We start from the raw sequence: 21,499 nt of genomic DNA, 5'->3' as shown, positions 1-21,499 counted from the left end.
AAGACTTCCGCTTGTTTCAAACGTGTGAATGCATATGTGTATATTCTTTTTTGTGTGTGTGCCAGTCCTGGGGCTTGGACTCAGGGCCTGAGCACTGTCCCTGAGCTTCTTTTTGCTCAAGGCTAGCACTCTACCACTTGAGCCACAGCGCCACTTCCAGCCTTTTCTGTTTCTATAGTGCTGAGGAATCGAACCCAGGGCTCCATGCATGCTAGGCAAGCACTCTACTGGTAAACCACATTCCCAGCCCCACCTCCAGTAATTTTTGCGTTGGTTATTTTTCAAGGAGTCTTAAGCTTTTACTCAGAGCTGGCTACCTCCACCTCCTATATAACTGGGATTACAGTCTGGCTAACATTTTGCCCAAGGTGGGCCCAAATGGTGTGTGATTCTCCAGATCTCTGCCTCCTAAGTAACTGAGATTATAGGAGTGAACCACTGTGCCCAAACTGCATTTAAATATGTTTCTGAAACAAGCATCTACCCATCACTTTTTTTTTTTACATTAGCACTGGGGCCTTGAACTCAAGGTCTCTCGTTCTCATTAGACATTTTCCCAGAAGGTTACTATTCGATCTATACCCCTATTTTCTGCTTCTTGCTGGATAATTGTATATAACTGTCTCACAAACTTTTCTGCCAGGGCTGGCAGTGCCCAGCCATCTAACATTTTTAATTGAAAAAAAAAAACTACTTAAAAAAAAAAGTCATGAGACATATCCTGTCCAGAAACTATATGTGTGTGTGTGTGTGTGTGTGTGTGTGTGTGTATATATATATGTATATATATATATATATATATATATGTTGGCCAGTTCTGGGGCTTGGACTCAGGGCCTGAGCACTGTCCCTGGCTTCTTTTTGCTCAAGGCTAGCACTCTGCCACTTGAGCCACAGCGCCATTTCTGGCCATTTTCTGTATATGTGGTGCTGGGGAATTGAACCCAGGGCCTCAGGTATACGAGGCAAGCACTCTTGCCACTAGGCCATAGCCCCAGCCCTATACATGTATATTAAAGCTAATAATTTGGGGAAAAGACAAAGGACAGCATATAGTTAGGATAACTGTACTATTATTCCTAGTATGAATCAATACTTGAGCTAGAGAAAAGCAGGAGATTCAAGATCTTTATTCTCCTTGCAATTTGCTTCTAAAGGAGGGATTTAGACACTAAGCATTAAGAGATCTGTGGCATACTTTAGAAACAAAGCTGATATTTTGAAATAAAAAAAGGCTAGCATTTGGTTTAGGACTCAATTACAAAGGTTACAGAGCTTCAGAGGAGATGGAATCTTCAAGTTCAGTGTTATGGGGAAAATTAGGAGCCATCTTGAGTCAAGATATCAAAGGAAGAGAATCTCAAGGAGGAACAGGTAGCAAACAATCGGGAAAATGCTGTCCTGAAACACAGCCGTTGGTGGTAGTAAAATGGAAATGGTGGAAGAAGTTAAAATACAGTCATTTCATTGTGTTTCTAGCAGGTAGAGAGCAGAATGGCCTGTATGGAGAAATGAGCTAGAAGGGAGGCAAATGCAACCAAAAGCATGAAGGATGTTTCCCGAACAGTATCTTTTCTAAGATAAGATTTCGAATTGACTTCACAGTCACTTCCAGGGATCTCCTGAATTACCACTGAAAGTTTCTGAAGCTATGCTGTCCCAATTATAAAGTCAAATTGAGTCTGATAACTCAAATTATAAAGTAAAATTCAAATCAGTTCAACCTTAAAGCAAAACTTGCATCATAAGTCAAATTGCAAAGTCCTGATTACTTCAGGCAAACTTTCTCACTGTCAATCAGAGGAATTGCAAGTTAGCAGTATTTGACTTAGACCCCACCCTCATCCCAGAAAGCCACATGAATATGGATCTTGATTCTCCTACAATGTTTGGAAATGGATGTGAGTAACGAAGACTGATATATATATATATATATATATATATTGTCTTTTCAATGGGAAGTAGATGGATATAATACCAAACTGACCATTGAGAAGAGAATGTAAGTAACATTGAGTTTCCTGAGCACAAATAAGCCATGGAAAAGGAAAACAGGAGGGATGTAGTTGCCAATACATCATAGTAATTGATAACAGGACTCTGAGGGAACTCCTGTCCATTAATTTTCATTTTAATTCGTTGAATCAACACTTCTTGACTGGGGCTGGGAATATGGCCTAGTGGTAGAGTGCTTGAGTCACATACATGAAGCCCTGGGTTCGATTCCCAAGCACCACATATATAGAAAATGGCCAGAAGTGGCACTGTGGCTCAGGTGGCAGAGTGCTAGCCTTGAGCAAAAAGAAGCCAGGGACAGTGCTCAGGCCCTGAGTTCAAGGCCCAGGACTGGCAAAAAAAAAAAAGAAAGAAAGAAAGAAAGAAAACACTTCTTGACTTCCTAATCTGAACTGAACACTTAAGGTAGGAAAAAAAAAGAGATTCAACATTTTGACTCTCCTTACAATTGATTTCTAAAAGAGAGATTTAGACATGAAGCATTAACAGATCTGAGGTATGCGTTGAAAGCACAGATGGCTTGCTTAGAGATTAGAGAGACAGAAGGTGTTTTCTAGAGCAAATAGGTGGATTTCCAGGCTTTCATGAGCTGATCTCATCTCCTGAGGAAAGGGGGGTGGAGGAAGCAGATGTTGTCGAGAGGTTTAATGGCACTGTGGGGAACATGGACACAGTTATTTCAGAGAAGCAGATAGGTGGTTGACAAGGACAATAATGGATTTCATAATCATGCTGAGACTTCATAGAGTCTTGGTGATCAACAATGGGACCGATCTCCTCTGAGATTCCCCATCCACATTCAGGAGCTCAGAGTATCCACGTGGCATTACAAAAGCTGTCAACTTCTTCCCCAACCTCTCTAATTTGGCTGGGTGTCATTAGCCAAGAAGTACCTGACCCATGCTGAACAAAGAGAACCTCTTTTGCATTTTGAGGGGCTTAAAACAGACATAAGAACTCTCTTTTTGCAGTTCATAAGTTTAAGAACTAAGCATTTTGTTTAGGAGACATATTTACAACAATATGGCAAGAGCAAATCAACTGTGAAAATGATGAAGCTAATGTTCTGAGAGACACTATATAAACAGTGGGAAACATTTACAGTTAAGTTCTGTTGTATGCTGGGCAAAATAAATCTGTGAGGTAAGTTACCCCATAACCTCCTCACCCTGTTATTAGGGAAACTGAAGCATAGAGAACTTGGATTTCTTGCTTCTGCTAGAGCATGGAAGAGGCGAAGCTATGGTCTATTAAGGCTAGCATCCCTGTTCTTGCACATTGAATCTAATGGCTTCTTACAGGATAGAGGGAAAGCCCTCTCAATGAATTGACTTGAAGCTTCCAGTTGCATTCTTTTTTTTTTTGGCCAGTCCTAGGCCGTGAACTCAGGGCCTGAGCACTGTCCCTGGCTTCTTTTTTGCTCAAGGCTAGCACTCTGCCACTTGAGCCACAGCGCCCCTTCTGGCCATTTTCTGTATATGTGGTGCTGAGGAATCGAACCCAGGGCCTCATGTATACGAGGCAAGCACTCTTGCCACTAGGCCATATTCCCAGCCCTCCAGTTGCATTCTTGACCTTTACTTTGTTTATTACTTTCTGTAAGTCAAACATTTTCCACTTTCCCTAAGCTTGTTTGTGTTGGACTTTAGTAGCTCGATCAGGTTCTTATTCTTTCTGTATTCTGACTCACTATAGAAACCAGGTCCCAGAAGTCACATGTGTACTGATGACCCACATCGGCCATACTTGACTTTGAAGCTATTCTTGTAATAAAGTAGTAAGTTAACCAGCTATCACCTGCCGTCTTTTAGGATTGGACCATATACTATTAAAACTGTAATCTCTGGCAACGTGGCAGTAAAAAATCAAAGTGCTATTATAGCCTTCACCAATATGCCATGGGTGCTGAGAAAAATAAAGCAGGAGAGTTCATATCAGAACACTTCATTTTATCAGATTGTTATCAGATTGTTGGGCCTAATATACCCTGCCAAACAGGAGCAATATACAGATTTCTGTGTAGGTGTATGGCTGTAGAAATCATAAAAAGTAGAATACTGCAGAACAGGTTATTTCGTAGACAGGTATAAGTCACCCCAGCCCTAACCAGCTACTTCCTATCTCCCCAAAGGCAATGCTTTTCTGTGTCAAGCAGTTATCAGTTTATCTTCTATGAGCATGCTATTGGTCAGGTATCAGGGTATAAACTGGGTTTCTCCATTCCAATCCAAATTCTGTTCCAGGTTAAGGCAAAAGTCTCAAAGACAGAAAGGTCTCCAAGGACATTTCTGAGTTGCTCAAAGATACAAAATCCTACAAATGAAACTTTCAAACAACCAGCTAGGCCATCAAGAGAAAATGTGTGATTGCTAGCCTTTTCTCACTTTACTGTCCCCCCTTTCCAACTGAGATTACAATACCAGTGAGCAGATTTTCAGCAGAGAATCTGGTACATCGTCCTCCCTAAGAGAGGGTCTGAAGAAGGCTGGGAAATAGTATCGGAGGGCTGTAAATTAGGGGCAGACAAAGTCAACAGCCAAAAGGTCACAGCCCATCCCCGATGTCTTCGAACCTCTTGTTAACTCAGGCCAACATCCTTATGCAATAAAAGACTCTCAAGGGGGCTGGGAAGATGGCCTAGTGGTAAAGTGCTCACCTCGTATACATGAAGCCCTGGGTTCAATTCCTCAGCACCACATATATTAAAAAAAAAAAAGCCTAAAGTGGTGCTGTGACTCAAGTGGTAGAATGCTAGCTTTGAGCAAAAAGAAGCCAGGGACAGTGCTCAGGCCCTGAGTTCAAGCCCCAGGACTGGCAAAAAAAAAAAAAAAAAAAAAAAAAAAACCTCTCAATTTTAACCAACTTTCCCCAAGGGTTCTTACTGTTTCTCATGTTGAGAAACAGGGCATCAAAGAGTCAGTAAAAGGCGTACATAGTGATCTTCTTCCTCACCTCCTCTTCTTCCATCCCTCCATCCCCATTATCATTAGCCTGATGCCAAGAACATATTGCTTCAGTCATCCCACCTTGATAGACTTGATCCCCTATTTCAAAGTTGCTGCCCATTCCTTTGCCTTACATAAATACCGTCTTTCTCCAGGATGGAATGAGATTCCCACTTGTCTACCTCTCTGACCATTCTCAGTGGCTCTACATCATCTTTAGCACTTCCCACCTCTATGATTAACTAACATCTCAGCTTTTTTTTTTCTGTCATGACTGCCTCTTTCTTAGTGGCTTTTTCATCTGCCTGACAACTAGAGACTCTCATATCTGTCATCATCGCCTGAGTTAGCAAGGCCTGTTGTAATGGATAATCCAGAAGGATTTACTTTTGAGAAAGTGATCTTTTTTCAAAGTTCCCCTATAATATCCCGCCGGCTTTCTTGTCATTCATTGCCTTTCCCTCATAGCCTGGTCTTTAAACTGCTTTTCTCCCCACTTAGCAATCTTGTTCTTATCTGCATCCTTCACCTTCCTTTCTTGCTCTGCCACATTCCTTTCATGTTGATTGTAACCACTTTCCCTCTCTGGTTGTCCCCAGTTTGATGTGCAATTGTGTAACAACTTTTAATGACTTAGGCCTTGCAAACACTATAAATACTCAGTTCAGTGTGCCAAGTGGCAGCATCAAAGAACTCCATTCAGCTATACCCATAAACCACAAAGGAAACCAGAGAAATCACCATGAGCACTGAAGGAAAAGTAAGTAGGTTACCTTTCACATAGATTTCTGTCGTCTTCACTACCAGGTATCAAATGTGTACGTTGAAATGAAGACCTTGTTTTCTCCAGTCAGATTACCAGCAATATGTAAGGACAATACCCAAGGTTTCCCAAGATGTGGAAATAGGCACCATGCTAGGAGAATTATGTCTTGGGAACAATGACAATTTGACAATATTGTCTTGAAAGCCTTAAAAAAATGTGTCTATCCTTTGACCTGTAAATTTATTTTATGAAAATTGTCACTTGTGTTTTATAAACAAATTAACAGTAATATTATGATAAAGAGTATGACCTTGAAAGATAATAGATGTCAAATACCAAGAAAGTGACTCAGTAAATTATGGTACATTTATGTGAATTAGTGTTTTGTGTTGAATGTGTATTATGTTTGAAATCAGGAAATATTTTTATGAAGTATTTCTTTCCTGTAAGCTTGCAAGTGTATGCAATGTTATTAGAGTGAATTATTTTGTTCTCGGAAAGACGTCATGCTTTCCATATCATTTTATTGGCATGTGTGACATGTGACCCTTTTACTTATATGACAAAGACATGAGGTCGTCTCTATTGAATGTAAATTTCTTGAAGGCACAAAGGTTTACATGGCTCAGTGTACTTTGAAATTACTAGCCCAGTAGCTAGGCCTACAAATAGAACTCACATACAATCTAGGTCCTTAGATCTAAAGCTAAGCTACTGAAATCACTGGAGTACTGCAACAAGTATAGACAAAAAGGGCTAGAGGCAGCCTTGAGCTGAAGAGCTCAGGCCCAGAGTTCAAGCCCCATGACCGACAAAAAGAAAAAAGAAAAGTAATGATGAAGAAGTTTTCATCGCAGTACCTTTTTTTATAATAATAAAATCAACAGAAAAATTTCATATCATATTTCTAGGCAACTATTGATTTCATAAATTAGGAAACATTGAAATGGAAATGATAGCATAGAAAATGGACATTTAAAATGATAGTTACAAAAATTTTGAAGTTATGAAGGAAAAAAGAAATGTGTGCTAGTACTGAGGTTTGAACTTGGGCTCCATGTTCTTCAGCTGATTTTTCTGTCTAGGCTGGCTTTGGACAATGATCCTCAGATCTCAACATCCTGACTAGTTAGTATTTCAGGCATGTGCCACCAGCACCCAGCAAGAGGACTCTTACATCAAGTGAATAGATGCTGTTTCACAGAACACAGATGTTATGGGGGGAAGGGAGAAAGGGCAAACTGCTTCTGTGACTAGATTTCAAAATAATCATTTTGAAAGACAGAAACCATGCTAAAATTTCAGCAGGTTGCACTGGAAATGCAAGTGTTCTTTTTTTAAGGCTTTTAAATTTTTAAAAATTATAACAAATATCACTTGGATAATCAGAGAAAAATTACATGTTATCATTAAATATCTTTTCTTTTTCCTTGTGTGTATAGACAATTACATGTCAGGCAGCCATTGCCTGGGGAAAAAATTCTATTTCAATTGAAGAAGTGCAAGTTGAACCACCAAAGACTGGAGAAGTTCGTATTAAAGTGAGTTGAGGTCCTTTGAACTTTTACCTTGGGAGACAAATGAAATGAAATGTTTTATTTTAAAAGGTAGATATAATCAGTAAGGTGGTTCATACTTGTAATTCAGGTATTTGGGGGAAGGAGATCAGGAAATTCTAGGATACCCTGAGCAAGAAGCTCATGAGACTCTCATCTCAATAAATAAGGCAAGGCATGATGGAGGGAGCCCATCAACCCAGCTACTTGAGAAATAAAATCAGGAAGTTCATGGCTGTGCTGACCCAGACTGAATGCCAGACCAAGTCATAACCATAGAGTAGTGTTAGTGTCTCTTCCCCTACAGATATGGAAAACTAGCCATTGTGTTTTGCTGGATATGTGGGGCTATAGTAGATGAAATATTTCAAACATCTAATGCAATTGAGTTGGACTCACCACTAATTTAAAAGTCTTCAAACTTCTCAAGGACAGTTATGTTTTACAATAGTTAGCACACTTAAAACATACTTTATAATATTAAAATAAAGAACATTTTCAGCTGGGCACCAGTGGTTCATGTATGTACTCCTAGCTATTCAGGAAGATTAAATCTGAGGATCACGTTTCAAAGCCAGCCTGGACAGAAAAATCCCCTTGAGAAGACCAGAAGTGGAGCTGTGGCTTAAAGTGGTAGAATGCTAGCCTTGAGCAAAAGAGCCCAGAGACAGCACCCAGGCCCTAAGTTCAAGCCCCATGACTGACAAAAATAAAACAAGCAAAAAAGAATATTTTCAATGTACAGGTTTATCGTTTTGAATATCAATTATCCAAAGCATTAGACAAATGCTTCTTGGGATTCTTAAAATTCTGTGTTTCTCAGTAATGTTGCCACTGATATATTGACTCCCCCCCCCCCCACACACACACAAAAACAACTTTATCATATAAGAACTATCCTTGGGCTTTTTAAATCTTTATAATATTGTATATATAAACTAGATGCGGAAAGACTATATTTATTAACAGATCTGAACATGAATCATGTGACTGGGTAAGTCACTCTGAGGTCTTTGAATTTCCTTTACTTATCTCTAAGTTAGTTGGACATGAAAAGACTTTCTCTATGCTCCTCTGAGTGTTGTTCTAGAGATCAAGTAAGATAATTCAAACAAGAAATTTAATATACAATTGCATATAAAATACAAAAATAATCCCAAAGCAACTGATCCTTGGTCACTTAATTCTGCTGTAGTTGACATCTTCAGGGATCTGTGGTTCTGATGATCATGTCCTGAAAGGAAGATTCCCAATGAAGTTCCCTTTAGTTCCAGGCCATGAAGGAGCTGGGATTGTGGAGAGTATTGGTAATGGAGTGAGCTCTGTAAAACCAGGTAGGAAAAGCCAAATCAAGAATTTCATCACCGGGCTGGGGATATAGCCTAGTGGCAAGAGTGCCTGCCTCGGATACACGAGGCCCTAGGTTCGATTCCCCAGCACCACATATACAGAAAACGGCCAGAAGTGGTGCTGTGGCTCAAGTGGCAGAGTGCTAGCCTTGAGCAGGAAGAAGCCAGGGACAGTGCTCAGGCCCTGAGTCCAAGGCCCAGGACTGGCAAAAAAAAAAAAAAAAGAATTTCATCACCAAAAACAAAAACAACAAAAAAGGAATTTCACCACAGCATCTTATACATAAAGGGTGAACTTCAAATGCATTGACATATTCACCAGAAATATAAATTGGGTTGCTCTATATTATCCTAACTAATCATATGCCATAGATTTTCTTTTAATGTCTACTAATTAATGACATATCGTGATATCGAATATAATCAGGCTTCTAAGAATCCCCTAACTCCTGTCTACTCCATCTCTGCAGTATTCCAGGGAGGCATTGTCTGAATAAACTTTATATCCACAGCCAAATGATGGTTGAGATAGAATGAGTGAATATCAACACTGACGGAAAGGTCCTCAGGCATAGGGACTGCTTCTTAGATATATTTATCTGCCCCAGAATTCTTACTGCAATGCCTGTCCTAGAACTGGAATGAATGGAATGTTTCACAAATGAATGATCCAAAAGATAGAGCTTGAATTTTCAGTTGACAGAGTGATAGTGACACTGCCAAGAATCAATAGAATAATTATATTCTCTTCCTCAGTCACATCAAAAAGGATCTGGACATTGCTATTCTTAGCAAGCCAGAAATGATTGCTGTGAATAACAGCAATCACGTAAATTAAGGTAATAAAGGATTCCTGCAGCTTGGAGCTAACTACAGAGAGAGATTTAAGGAAGTGTGTAGTGAGCCATCGTGCATGTATTCACTTAGCAAGCGATTATGGAATGCCTACTGTGCACCTGACACCAGGCATAGGGAAAGGAACAAAAAATGTAAAAAGGTCTGGTCTGTAAACAAGAGAGATACGCACTCTAGCTCCTCTTTAGCTGGAAATATTCTGGTGGAAGTTTTTTATGGGAAATGATGACACATATTTGAAGAGGAACAAAAGCCAAGTGAGTAGAACTTTTAAACCCAAGATCCAATATCATTGGAAATTTTTAGTACTCAGTCTAAATTTACAAGAAATGTAGATACCATCTGAAAGAGTTGTTCTGTATAGAAGCATGTATAAGGACTGGTATACAGTGTTGACGACCTCAGAAAGGATCTGCAGAATCCTATAGTGACTGCAACGATGAACTCTTCCCAGACCCTATTCAGTCTGTCACCCTAGTTCTCAAGGCTACTAGCTCATGAGTTGACCTCTCTAAAGCCCTGCAAACAGTACTCTAGAAGCAGCCTCTTTCAGGAGACTCCGTGGAAACAGTTCTGCCATGATCTAGCTGGGCCATTTTAAGTAAGTGACAATCGGTGGCCAAGTAAATCCTCCAAATAGAAAAGGAAAAGGTTAAACGACGTGACTGATTTCTAAGCTTCCTTCCTGACTTTATTATTCTATTTGCAGAGTAAGGACAAGTAGGCCTCCAACTCCAGCCAGAGGAACATCCTCACATTCTTACCATGTGCCCAAGATAAGAAGGGGATTTTTGTAAGCAGGAGAAATGCTTCCTTCTTTTTAATAACTGTGGGTGTTACAGTGGTTGTCATCACGCATTAACAGCAGGCTCTATGTCCATTAAAATGTTAGTAAATACACTAATTTCATGTTTACTTCATTAATATTTTCAAATTATTGATTACACATCTTTTTTCTTCTATGTAGGAGACAAAGTCCTCACACTGATTATTCCACAGTGTGGCGAATGCAATTCCTGTTTGCACCCCAAAGGAAACTTCTGTGATAAGCAAGAGTTAGTAGATCTGTCCTTCACTCTTTTGCTAAATTCTTTATGTTGTACAAGCATTGATATAGCTAATGTGAATCATTTCCCTCTTTGAAACCCCATGTGGTTGTGCTGGAACCTGTGCCTGTGACCATGACATTGTGAAACAGTGTTCTGCCTTGTTCTGGGTTGATGCTGGATGGGACCAGCAGATTTAGCTGCAAAGGAGAGAAGATCTACCACTCTTTCCGTGTAAGCACATTCACCGAATATACTGTGGCACCTGAGATTGCAGTAGCAAAAATCGATGCTGCTTCACCTATGGACAAAGTTTGTCTCCTAAGCTGTGGAATACCTACAGGCTACGGGGCTGCCGTTCGGTCAGCCAAGGTGAGGAAGTTATTTGTGTGCTAGCATATCTTTGTAATTTGCCTGAAAAAAGTATCAAAGGTATTGGGAAACCCTGGGGAGAATGATGGGAGGGATGATATTGATCAAGATGCATTGTACTCATAATCTAACTTGTTGAATTGAAACCTCGTTGAACAATTACTTTATTTACATACATTCATATATATGGTCAAATATATATATGGTAATATATACATATATAATCTATATGGCCAAAACTGTCCAAAGGGATAAACTGATATACATATATAGCTCAAGAAGGCTCATGGGTTGTTTTGTATTCGCTTGCTTATTTATTTTCTTAACTCTACACATCCTCAACTTTAAACATCATCTAATAAAAGTTTGTTTTCTGAATTTGCAGGTCACCCCCGGGTCCACCTGTGTGGTTTACGGGCTTGGAGGAGTTGGCTCAGCCGTTGTCATGGGCTGCAGAGCCTCTGGTGCATCCAGGATCATCGGTGTGGACATCAATGAGGAGAAGTTCCCCCAGGCAAGAGCCTTAGGGGTCACTGATTGTCTCAATCCTCAGACCCTCCAGAAACCAGTCCAGGAGGTCGTGATGGAAATGACAGGCAGTGGTGTTGATTTTGCCTTTGAAGCCATTGGCCTCATTGAAACCATGGTATGTGGTCTTGGGTCAGGGTTAGACACAAACTCTCCTGCAACTATGCATTACTCTTGAGCACTCCATGTGAAAAACAGAGTGCAAATCACTCTAAACATTCATTTTAAAAGTAAAAATAACATATGCTAAGAGATAGGTCTTTAACTTAAATTATTTAAATTTAACATACAAAAAAGCTATAATGCCAGACTTTCATTTGGCTATTCTAGCTTATTATATCTGTGAATTTTATACTTGGGTATGAGCATTATTGGGTTCTCATATGATATTTATTAGTGTCTTCCATCAGAACCCTTCATTCAGTTGAAAATGTTTGTTTACTTCCCATGAGTCATAGCCTACGGGCACAGGAGTGAAGGAAGTGGGCCTCGTCCTCTTGAATCACAGCTTAAAGAAGAAAAGACAGAAAATCCACACAATGAAACATGTACCTAATGTACTTGGTCAAAGACTGGGCAGTTAACCCGGTATATAGGTGATAAGGCGGAGGCAAATAAGGTAGAGGAAAAGGAGAAGAAAATAGGATTACGAACCATAAACAAAGGTAAGGCAGATATGGTATGAAGACATATACTGTAGATCCTTAGAATGTTGAACTTTTTGTTTGGTTTTGTTTTTTTGCCAGTTCTGGGGCTTGAACTCAGGGCCTGAGCACTGTCCCTGGCTTCTTGGTGCTCAAGGCTAGCACTCTACCTCTTGAGCCACAGCGCCACTTCTGGCTTTTTCTATATATGTGGTGCTGAGGAATCAAACCCAGGGCTTCATGTATATGAGATGAGCACTTTACCACTAGGCCATATTCCCAGCCCCGAATGTTGAACTTTTTAAAAGATGAAGTTTCACCCACACAGGTACATATTTATTTGGTTTGGTTTGGTTTTCCTAGAAACAAGTTGGATAGAAAAGCAAGGCAAGTGAAAAACAAATCAGGCAAAGGATGAAATGTATCACCTTTGAGGCAGGGGTAATATTATTCAATAAAGGAGGTTAAGTCATTTGCCTAACGTCATACAAACTGCACAATCTTTGCTTTTTACTATGGTTCTCTAATAACATTCCCATTACTTGCAGGGTTGAAGGAAAGTTAAAGTAGCATCACCAAGAGCAGTTTCAAAAAGCTAGTCTCTGAGATTCTTCCTACATCAGGAGGTAGCTGGTATTTATGCCTGGCCATTATTTTCATTATTAGACAGCCGCTTGGGACTCCTGCAACAACAGCTATGGTGTCTGTCTGATCATTGGATTGGCTCCACTAGATTCGAAGCTTTCCCTCAAGGCAACAAAGATTATCACTGGAAAAACACTGAAGGGTGTGTGTTTAGGAGGTAGGTAGTAGAATGGAAGGGCCCAGTCTGTTCTCATGAGATCGTGGTCAATTTTGCAGAAACATGACAGACAACGCTCTTCTTCTCAGGGAAACAAATAATAAAGGTGAAAAAAACTCCAACTCTAATGAGATGGTATACTTTTTAAATTAATATATTATATTATATCATATTACATATTAATATATTTTTCCTTTTTATGATCTATACTATAGCTTGAACTCAGGGTCTGGTACTCTAAGCTGTGTCACTGACACTTGACACTCTACAACTTGAATCATGTTGAATCATGCCTCTACTACCAGCTTTTTTCTCATTAACCAGAGATGAGTCTCTTGATTTGTCTGCTAGGGCTGGCTTCCCTCTGTGATCCTCTGATCTCAGTCTCCTGAGTAGCAAGGAGTATAGGCATAATAGGGACCTGGATTGTAAATCAATTTTAATTAACTTAATTAAATAGTGGAAAAGATGTTAGTTCTGCACTCATAGATTCAAACTTGGTTGTGCTATTTTTATTTTTATTTTTGGCCAGTCCTGGGCCTTGGACTCAGGGCCTGAGCACCTTCCCTGGCTTCTTCCCGCTCAAGGCTAGCACTCTACCACCTGAGCCACAGCGCCCCTTCTGGCCGTTTTCCATATATGTGGTGCTGGAGAATCGAACCCAGAGCTTCATGTGTAGGAGGCAAGCACTCTTGCCACTAGGCCATATTCCCAGCCCTGGTTGTGCTATTTTAACAGTAATGACCTTGGATTATTATCTTCACTAACCAGGTGTTTTGACATTGTTTTTTATCTTTCCAAAAGAACATTTATTTCTGAGCAACATTGATTAACAGCTTTAGTAAATTAACACTCCCTTTTCTACACATTCTTCAGTGTCAATTCCCATGCTATCTCCATGTATGTAGATAGAGAAGGGAGGAAACAGGCAATAATAAGCCCAGAAGATGGGCTGATATGGTTAAAAGGGCCGTTTTTTAACTCAGTAATATAAATAGTGACCCAGTTTTTCTCCAGAGCAGTGGTACATAAGAGCTGTCACTTGGGCTGGGGATATGGCCTAGTGGCAAGAGTCCTTGTCTCGTATACATGAAGCCCTGGGTTCAATTCCCCAGCACCACATATATAGAAAAGGCCAGAAGTGGCGCTGTGGCTCAAGTTGGCATAGTGTTAGCCTTGAGCAAAAAGAAGCCAGCAACAGTGCTCAGACCCTGAGTCCAAGCCCCAGGACTGGCCAAAAAAAAATAAATAAATAAAAAGAGCTGTCACTAATAACTGCACCTAACAGCTTCGGAGATACAAACAAGTTATCCTTCACATTCTATAGCATACTTTCAGAGAATATCTTACCATCCCCATGATTTGGGTTTTTTTTTTAAATCTTGTAGTTGGTTTGGTCCTTCTCACATCTTATTAATATTAACCCTTTTGTCTTACAGAATACAAAACCAGAGACTGTATTCCCCAAATAGTGTCTGATTACCTGCAAAACAAAATTGATATAGATCCTTTGGTAACTCATCAGCTGCCTTTTAACCAACTCCACAAAGCCTTGGAGTTGTACCATGCTGGAAAATCGTGAGTATTTTGTTTGGTTGATAATCTTAGACTGGTAACACAGAGAAAACAACTCTTCAAACAATTTTAGGTGATTTTATGAGAAAGCTGCTTGGACTCTGATATTGTTTATAGACACTACCTTGTTTCCTACTGTCACCAACATTAAAAAATGCTTTTACCTGTGAGTCTCTTTTTCTGGAAAGGCCCATTCAATCAACTTCAGAGAGATATTCAAGAATTCAGTGTAACACTGAAGAACACTCTCTACCACTTTGGCCAGTGCTGTATCATCTTTCTGGTTAGAGAAATTTTTCTAAAACAACAGGCTGACATTTCTGGAATCACAATCCATGTGAGAAACCTTTGAGATTTAAACTGCCTCCAAGGCACAAATCCTCTGTCCATTATTTCTGAATAGATGGTCAGCCTACTGTGCTGGCACAACTTCCGGGTTGAAGCACTCTCTCCACAGGAGCTAATTTACTTGCATATTCTAACCGTATGGATTGATGATGTACCATTTGTGAGAAACATCATATGTAGTAGAAAACAAGCAGAGCAATGAGCAAATAATCTCATTTGTGATTGGTTTTTTTTTTTTTTATCTATTTTGTCTCTAGCAAGGCCCCATTCTTTCTCTCCTCCAACTCTTTCTTTCTACATACTTCATTTACTTTTGTGACTATTTTGTATCCACATCTTACCTTTTGATCCCCGCCCTGCGACTGCAGGAGGATGACCAGAAACGGCAGCTGAGATTTTTGATGTCTTTGTGTTCAGGCAGCCAGAGGGTGCGCAAAGCTAAGGCCTCCCTTTTAGGTTAGAAGTTGGATTGTAACGCAGACAATAGTCAGATGATGACATTTGACCTAGGTGAACTAGAAGGAAGCAGTAAGGAGAGATGTCAGGGTTGGGACAAGTGGGCAGTGCCATATTCCAAAATAGGGTTCATAAATGGTTTTCCTGAAATGAGTTTTCCAGGCAATTCAGTCATTTCATCTCTCATTTCATGTTTCAGCATCCGCTGTGTTCTGCTTTTCTGAGACTTTGATCATAAGAGATACAAGGGCATCCTTCAAAAGCAGAGGGAAAGATCGAAACCCTAATTACAACAAGCAAAAGGGAATAACAAGGACAATGCAGGCTATTAGACACACAACTAGGAAGAACTTTGAAGACAAAAAGAAGCAAATCAAGAAAATATCAAAGAAATAAATAAGATTTTCTTCATCTTACAATTTAGGATACCACCCTAAACCCTCCCAAATAAAAACCAATTACTCAAAATAATTTAATTTAAAAAATACCCACAAGTGATACATGATTATTACACTTAAGAATGCCAAGGTAAGAATAAAAGATTTTTATTAGCATACATTAATAGTACAAGGAGATATAAAAGATTGTTTAAGAAAAAAAAAAGATAGGGGCTAGGAATGGTGGCTCACATTTGAAATTCCTACTACTTGAGAAGCAGAGATGGGAAGATCAACGTCCACAGCTGGCCCAGACAAAAGTGTAAGATCCTATCAGGAGAAAGTAAAAACTAAAGCAAAAAGGGTTAGTGGTATGGTTCAAGTGGTAAGGCCACTGAATTCCATCCCCAGTACTGGAAAAAGAAAAGAAAAATGCAGTAGGGAGTGACAGGTGACATCAGGGAAACAGCCAATTAGAAATGCCTAACACACACACACACACACACACACACGGAAAACCAGTGAATAACACTCATGTTGCAATAGTATCACATCTTGCAGCTGACTCCAGATGAGGTTTTGAAAGAGGCTAAACGAGCCCCCTTGAGTAGGAAGTTACCCAAACCCCTCTCCCTCAGGGACACGAGGACAAACCCCCCATCCTGTCATCCATTGTCATCTGGACTTTGTAGTTATCTGGACTTTGTAGCCTGCAAGCAGTCACCCAACCCCACCTTGAGGGGAACAAACAAAAGGCGCCAGCCCGTCCAAAAGGTCACTTGCACATTCCAAGAATCCTCGCACACATACAACTTGGCACGTATCCCTTACCAGCCCAAATTAGGATTCCTTAAAATTATTGGTAAATGTATGTGACTCAGTGTAAAATGATTGGCTGCCTGCGTGCAGACCACGATGTGTTACTTTAAATCTATTGGTTACAAATGCGCGGGCTTTCCCCTAACGGATAGTAGAGTCCTATATAAGGTCACCCTCAGAAAAGCTCGGGGCTCTCAGTTGTTGACTGGTTTACGGTCATGCTGTGAGCCCGAGCTTGCTCGAATAAACCCTTTGCTTTTGCATGAGAACGTCTCTTGGTGTCCTCCATTCCGTGGATGCGCTTCTCGACCCTTTCAGTTTCATGTGTGAACAAATTATTTCAGGCCTAAAAATATGTGCTGAGGAAGCAACTACATTAAGCAAGACCATGAGATGTAACCCAAGTCGCTCAGCTGGAGTTTTGATCAAGAGATAAGATATTTCTGACAAGGTTGCAAAGACAGTAGAATATTTCTGTTCAGCTTCCAGCAGTAGGAACACTGACCTATGAGCAAAACAACGCAACAACACTGAAGAGAGGCTGTGTGCCCATTGCGCACTCTCCATACCGGAGCAAGCATGGTACCTAGTACATCAAGTTACTCAATGTGTGACTCAGTCACTGATGTGATCATCTACCTATACTTACTGTAATTACTGATACCGTTAATCTTGTTTCTTCCTTATTTTGAGGTTTTCATTCTGTATTGTCTTTCCTACATGTGTTTCTTTCCTTCTATCTTTTGGATTACATATCTTACAGTACCTTTGCCTGGCTAATGCTTTTAGAATTTACACCAAAATTGTTCATGTGCATGCTTACAAACTGCACTGTTCCCTGAACAACAGAGGAGAGTTATGTCACTTGAATCATCTAGCTTCTCCACCTCCTGTTGGGGTTCAGCTTTGGCCTTGAAGGGGGGAAGGGCAAAGGAGAGCTATCCCGAGACCCTGCCCTTCCCCCAGCCCTGGGGCAGTGCGGAAGCAAGCCATACTTCTCTGGGTCAGGAACCAGAAGAGCTGGCTTTGCAACCAGCCCACCCCCCCCCTCCAGCCCGTGTGCTCCCCATTTTCGCAGGCTTTGCCCATGGGGTGGTGCTATGCAAGTGACCTTAGCTCATGAGGGGGTCTTAAGACAAGCTCGCCAGCCTATCACCAGCTCCTGGTCTATCACCCCTTTTCTCCTCACCATTACTATATTAGCTGTTAGCCCCTCCCTTATTAAATCAGATCTTGCTCTTGAAGCTGTCTCCAAGACTCCATATGCCTGGCTTCCTTCGTGGGTAAGGAGGGAGGAAAAGGGATCTCGTTGGGCCATGTACACCTGAGGTCTTTCCTAGCCCCCCCCCACCCTCCACCCTGGCCTTGCCTGCAGGTCAGGTGACCAGTGGAGAGGGTGAGAAAGGGAGCGCAGATAATACAGTAAAGCCTGACATCCCCGAGCCAGGGGATGCGACCCGAGCCCGGCAACCTCCAATCTATGTGATGAAGAGAAATATAATAATCTGTATAATAGTATTATGTCTGATTCCAGATGGAAAACATGCATGTTCAAATTAGTTGTGTCAGGCAGGAGAACCAGTGAAGCGAAAGCAACTACATTAAGCAAATTTATGGCACATACATATATCAAGAGCTTATTGTACATCACATCTACATTTTGGCAACAGTATAGAAAGCTCTTGAGCAGGACCTGCTCAAGACTAGAAGGAGCATTGACTAGAAGTAGCAAGTTGAAATGACAGATTTTGGCTTTTCTTGTGATGAAAGGGCGGAGCTTACATTGTTGGAATTTCTAACCAACATCAAAGATAAGAGTTTGCAGGTTTTCTTATCAACTTGACCAGATGTGAGATAATAATGGAAAAGACAAGAGTAGGATTGGACCTTGAAAGTTGATAATAATCAAACATCAGAAGTACAATCAAGTGCCAGGCTTGATGGCATTCAACTGTAATCCCTCACTTCTTCAAAGAGAGAGGAAGGAGGGTCTCAAGTTAGAGGCCAGCCTCTAGCAAAAGTCATGGTCAGACTGCCTCCAAGACAAAAAAATAATACCAAAGTGACTGAGGGCTTAAGTGCAAGTTGTAAAGCATTGACCTAGCTCGTTTAGGACCCTGATTTAATCCTCTCAAATTATTATTATTATTATTATTTGCCAGTTCTGGGGCGTGGACTCAGGGCCTGAGCACTGTCCCTGGCTTCTTTTTGCTCAAGGCTAGCACTCTGCCACTTGAGCCACAGCGCCACTTCTGGCCATTTTCTATATACGTGGTGCTGGGGAATTGAACCCAGGGCTTCATGAATATGAGGCAAACACTCTTGCCACTAGGCTATATTCCCAGCCACTCAAATTATTGATAGATGGATGGATGGAGAGACAGATACATAGATGAGAGAGAGAGAGAGAGAGATCTAGATATGTATATATATTTCATTATAATTCATGTCTAATGTGTAATAACTTTAAAGAGGCAAATACCATACAATTTGATCTTTGAATTTTAATATAAGTAAATTCTTATAGAAGTAAATGAAACCTTCAGTATGAGGCAAATAAGAGGTAGAAAGCAATTGAAAGCTCATTTAGAAGCATTTTGAGAAGTGGAATAAGTGACTTGCTCATTATCAATAATACCTGTAACTCTGGAGGGGACATAGGGAGTCCTCGTGAGGCCTTTGTATTGTGAGCTTCAAAATTCATAAAACACCATAATTGATTCATAAATACACATAATTTTTCCTTCTCAATTTAAAAATTAATATGAAACAAAATGAGTATCCTAAACTAAACGGAGCATGACATTGATTTAAGGTGAAACTCATGCTCTGAAGAAAGTTGGAGACACCCTTATTGGGAATAATTACTACAGGTTTAGGCAAGTCATAGCAGAGCATCACAAGGCCCAATAGCTATACCCTTATGAACACCTAAGATGATGCTAAGTGAAATGAACTCCATGTTATGGAAACAATTGTTATATCACAGTTGTAACTACTTTCAACATCCTATCTGTATCTGTAGCTTCTATTATTGATGATGTTCTTGTATCACCTTCCTGTGATTGTATATACACTATCTATGTAATCTTATCTGAGTATATTGGAAACCATGTATACTGGTATTAGAAGTAGGAAATTGAAAGGGAATACCAAAATTGAGAGACACAGGGTAAAAAAAGACAAACAACTACAAAAGCAATACTTGCAAAACTGTTTGGTGTAAGTGAACTGAACACCTGGGGGGGGGGAAGAGAAAGGGGGAGGAGGGAGGGGGGTATGAGGGACAAGGTACAAGAAATGTATCCAATGCCTAACGTATGAAACTGTAACCTCTCTGTACATCAGTTTGATAATAAAAATTTGAAAAAAAATAAAAAAGGAAGTTGGAGACAGTTAAAAGCTTTCTGGAAAAGATCAAGTTCAATCATATAACTAATGAGTTAATTTGTGGGTAAATGGGTACGAAGACAAACTACAGCTATGCTATTGAAGGAGTTTGTGAGCAAAACACACTGTTATGTCTCTAGGATCAAAATGTCTACTAGCAGTATTGGAAATAATCATTAATTTCAATAATATTGGGTGTAGATACCTTAACTAATATAACCAACAAAGCCCTTTTCCCTACTCATAATATTTCTCAGATTAAATGTGTGAATTTTCTATACTGAGCAATTCTTCAATTCCCTGTGCACAACAAACCGGTGTCCTGTAATTTACTTCCATTCTGATAACTACCTACCTGACTTACACACAGTCATACGTTTATAGTTCGTTCCCACTCTCCTGTTCCCCAGTTCACATGCCAGCCACGAGTAGGGGAATCCCCACGTTAGCTACTCTGGCTTGGCTAGGAATCAGGGCTTCCTATGACCCCTTCTCAAGTTTAATCATTGACTCTAACAGCTCACAGAACTCAGGGAAGCATTTTATTTACTTTTACCAACTCATTATAAAAGATACTATAAAAAATACAAATGAGGATCTCAAGGAAAATTCCCAAACCTAGGTGGGGGAAGGAAAAAAAATGGGAGTGTTATTTCTAATTAAAACATAGTATGTGCATGTCTGAAAAACCACACTGAAAGCCCTTGGTACAGTGAATATGCACAAATAAATAACAGGAAAGGAAAATTAACACAAAGGAACATTAGATGAAAGGGATCTGGAGAAAGGTCTAGATGGGGAGCCTTCCTGAGGGGGGTGGGAAATGTCTGTACTTGCTGAGCTGAAGGACTCCATATTCCCAGTGTGTTTACCAACCTGGAAAGTCTCCAGAAAGCTTCACAACACAGGTATAATGGGTCACGGTGGAATCTCCAGCCTCTTTCTACAACCTGGAGAATAGGAGGTGAGGCTCAGAGTTTCAAGCTGCGAGTCATGGCTTGTTATGGTGACCAAACCTCATCCTGCAACTACCCAGGACCCTTCCTCAGAATCTTACTAGAACAACAACAAAAAGAAAATGCTCCTGACACTCAGGAACTTCTTAGGGAATTAGGAGTACTAAACTCCTACCATGCAGGAGTTTCAGGGGCTCTATGTCAGGAACCAGAGGCAGACACCAAATAACAATCTATTATGTCACAAGTCACAATACGGAATAGATTATGGTATTTCACCATCACTTTGCCATGCATTATTTCCAGGTCAAAAGTGGACCACTAAGGAAACATAATGAAGATGATTATCCCTTTTTTTTTAAAGTTTTTATAGAGTGGGTTACAAGCTTTGAAGCAGTTGCTTTCATTTATGTTGCGTTATATTAACAATTTTAACTAAGGGTAAAAGTAGGGAAAGGAGTTTTGTAGCCAAGTCAGTTTTAAGTGCCAACACTTAAATTAACTTTAGCTCATTACATGTGTTACTTCGAAGTATTCAAGCCCATTGTGAGTTATTTCTGTTCTGGGTAAGGATTTAATCAAGGCAATAGCTCCACAGCTAAGGCTAACTCTAATTAGAGTTAAGGTTAATTCTGATTTGAATCCTAGTGTTAAAGTTTACAAACTAGTACAATTCAGCAGATGTCAAAGATAATTTAG

At 40.2% G+C, this 21,499-nt stretch overlaps 1 protein-coding gene across 1 annotated transcript; it reads left to right on the top strand.

Annotated features, from left to right (window-relative positions):
- Positions 1–5,541: 5,541 nt before the first annotated feature.
- Positions 5,542–15,551, top strand: LOC125344992 (alcohol dehydrogenase 1-like). The gene is made up of 9 exons (XM_048337250.1): positions 5,542–5,721; positions 7,170–7,268; positions 8,479–8,617; positions 10,455–10,542; positions 10,686–10,905; positions 11,291–11,551; positions 12,744–12,879; positions 14,319–14,457; positions 15,458–15,551. The coding sequence occupies exons 1-9, from the start codon at positions 5,704–5,706 to the stop codon at positions 15,480–15,482; spliced, it is 1,125 nt and encodes a 374-aa protein (XP_048193207.1). The 5' UTR covers positions 5,542–5,703; the 3' UTR covers positions 15,483–15,551.
- The last annotated feature ends 5,948 nt before the right edge of the window (positions 15,552–21,499 follow it).

Source organism: Perognathus longimembris, unplaced genomic scaffold (genome assembly GCF_023159225.1).
Source record: "Perognathus longimembris pacificus isolate PPM17 unplaced genomic scaffold, ASM2315922v1 HiC_scaffold_5070, whole genome shotgun sequence".
Taxonomy (NCBI): domain Eukaryota; kingdom Metazoa; phylum Chordata; class Mammalia; order Rodentia; family Heteromyidae; genus Perognathus; species Perognathus longimembris.
Note: the sequence above shows the minus strand (reverse complement) of the source record. Positions and strands in the feature narration are given on the sequence as shown.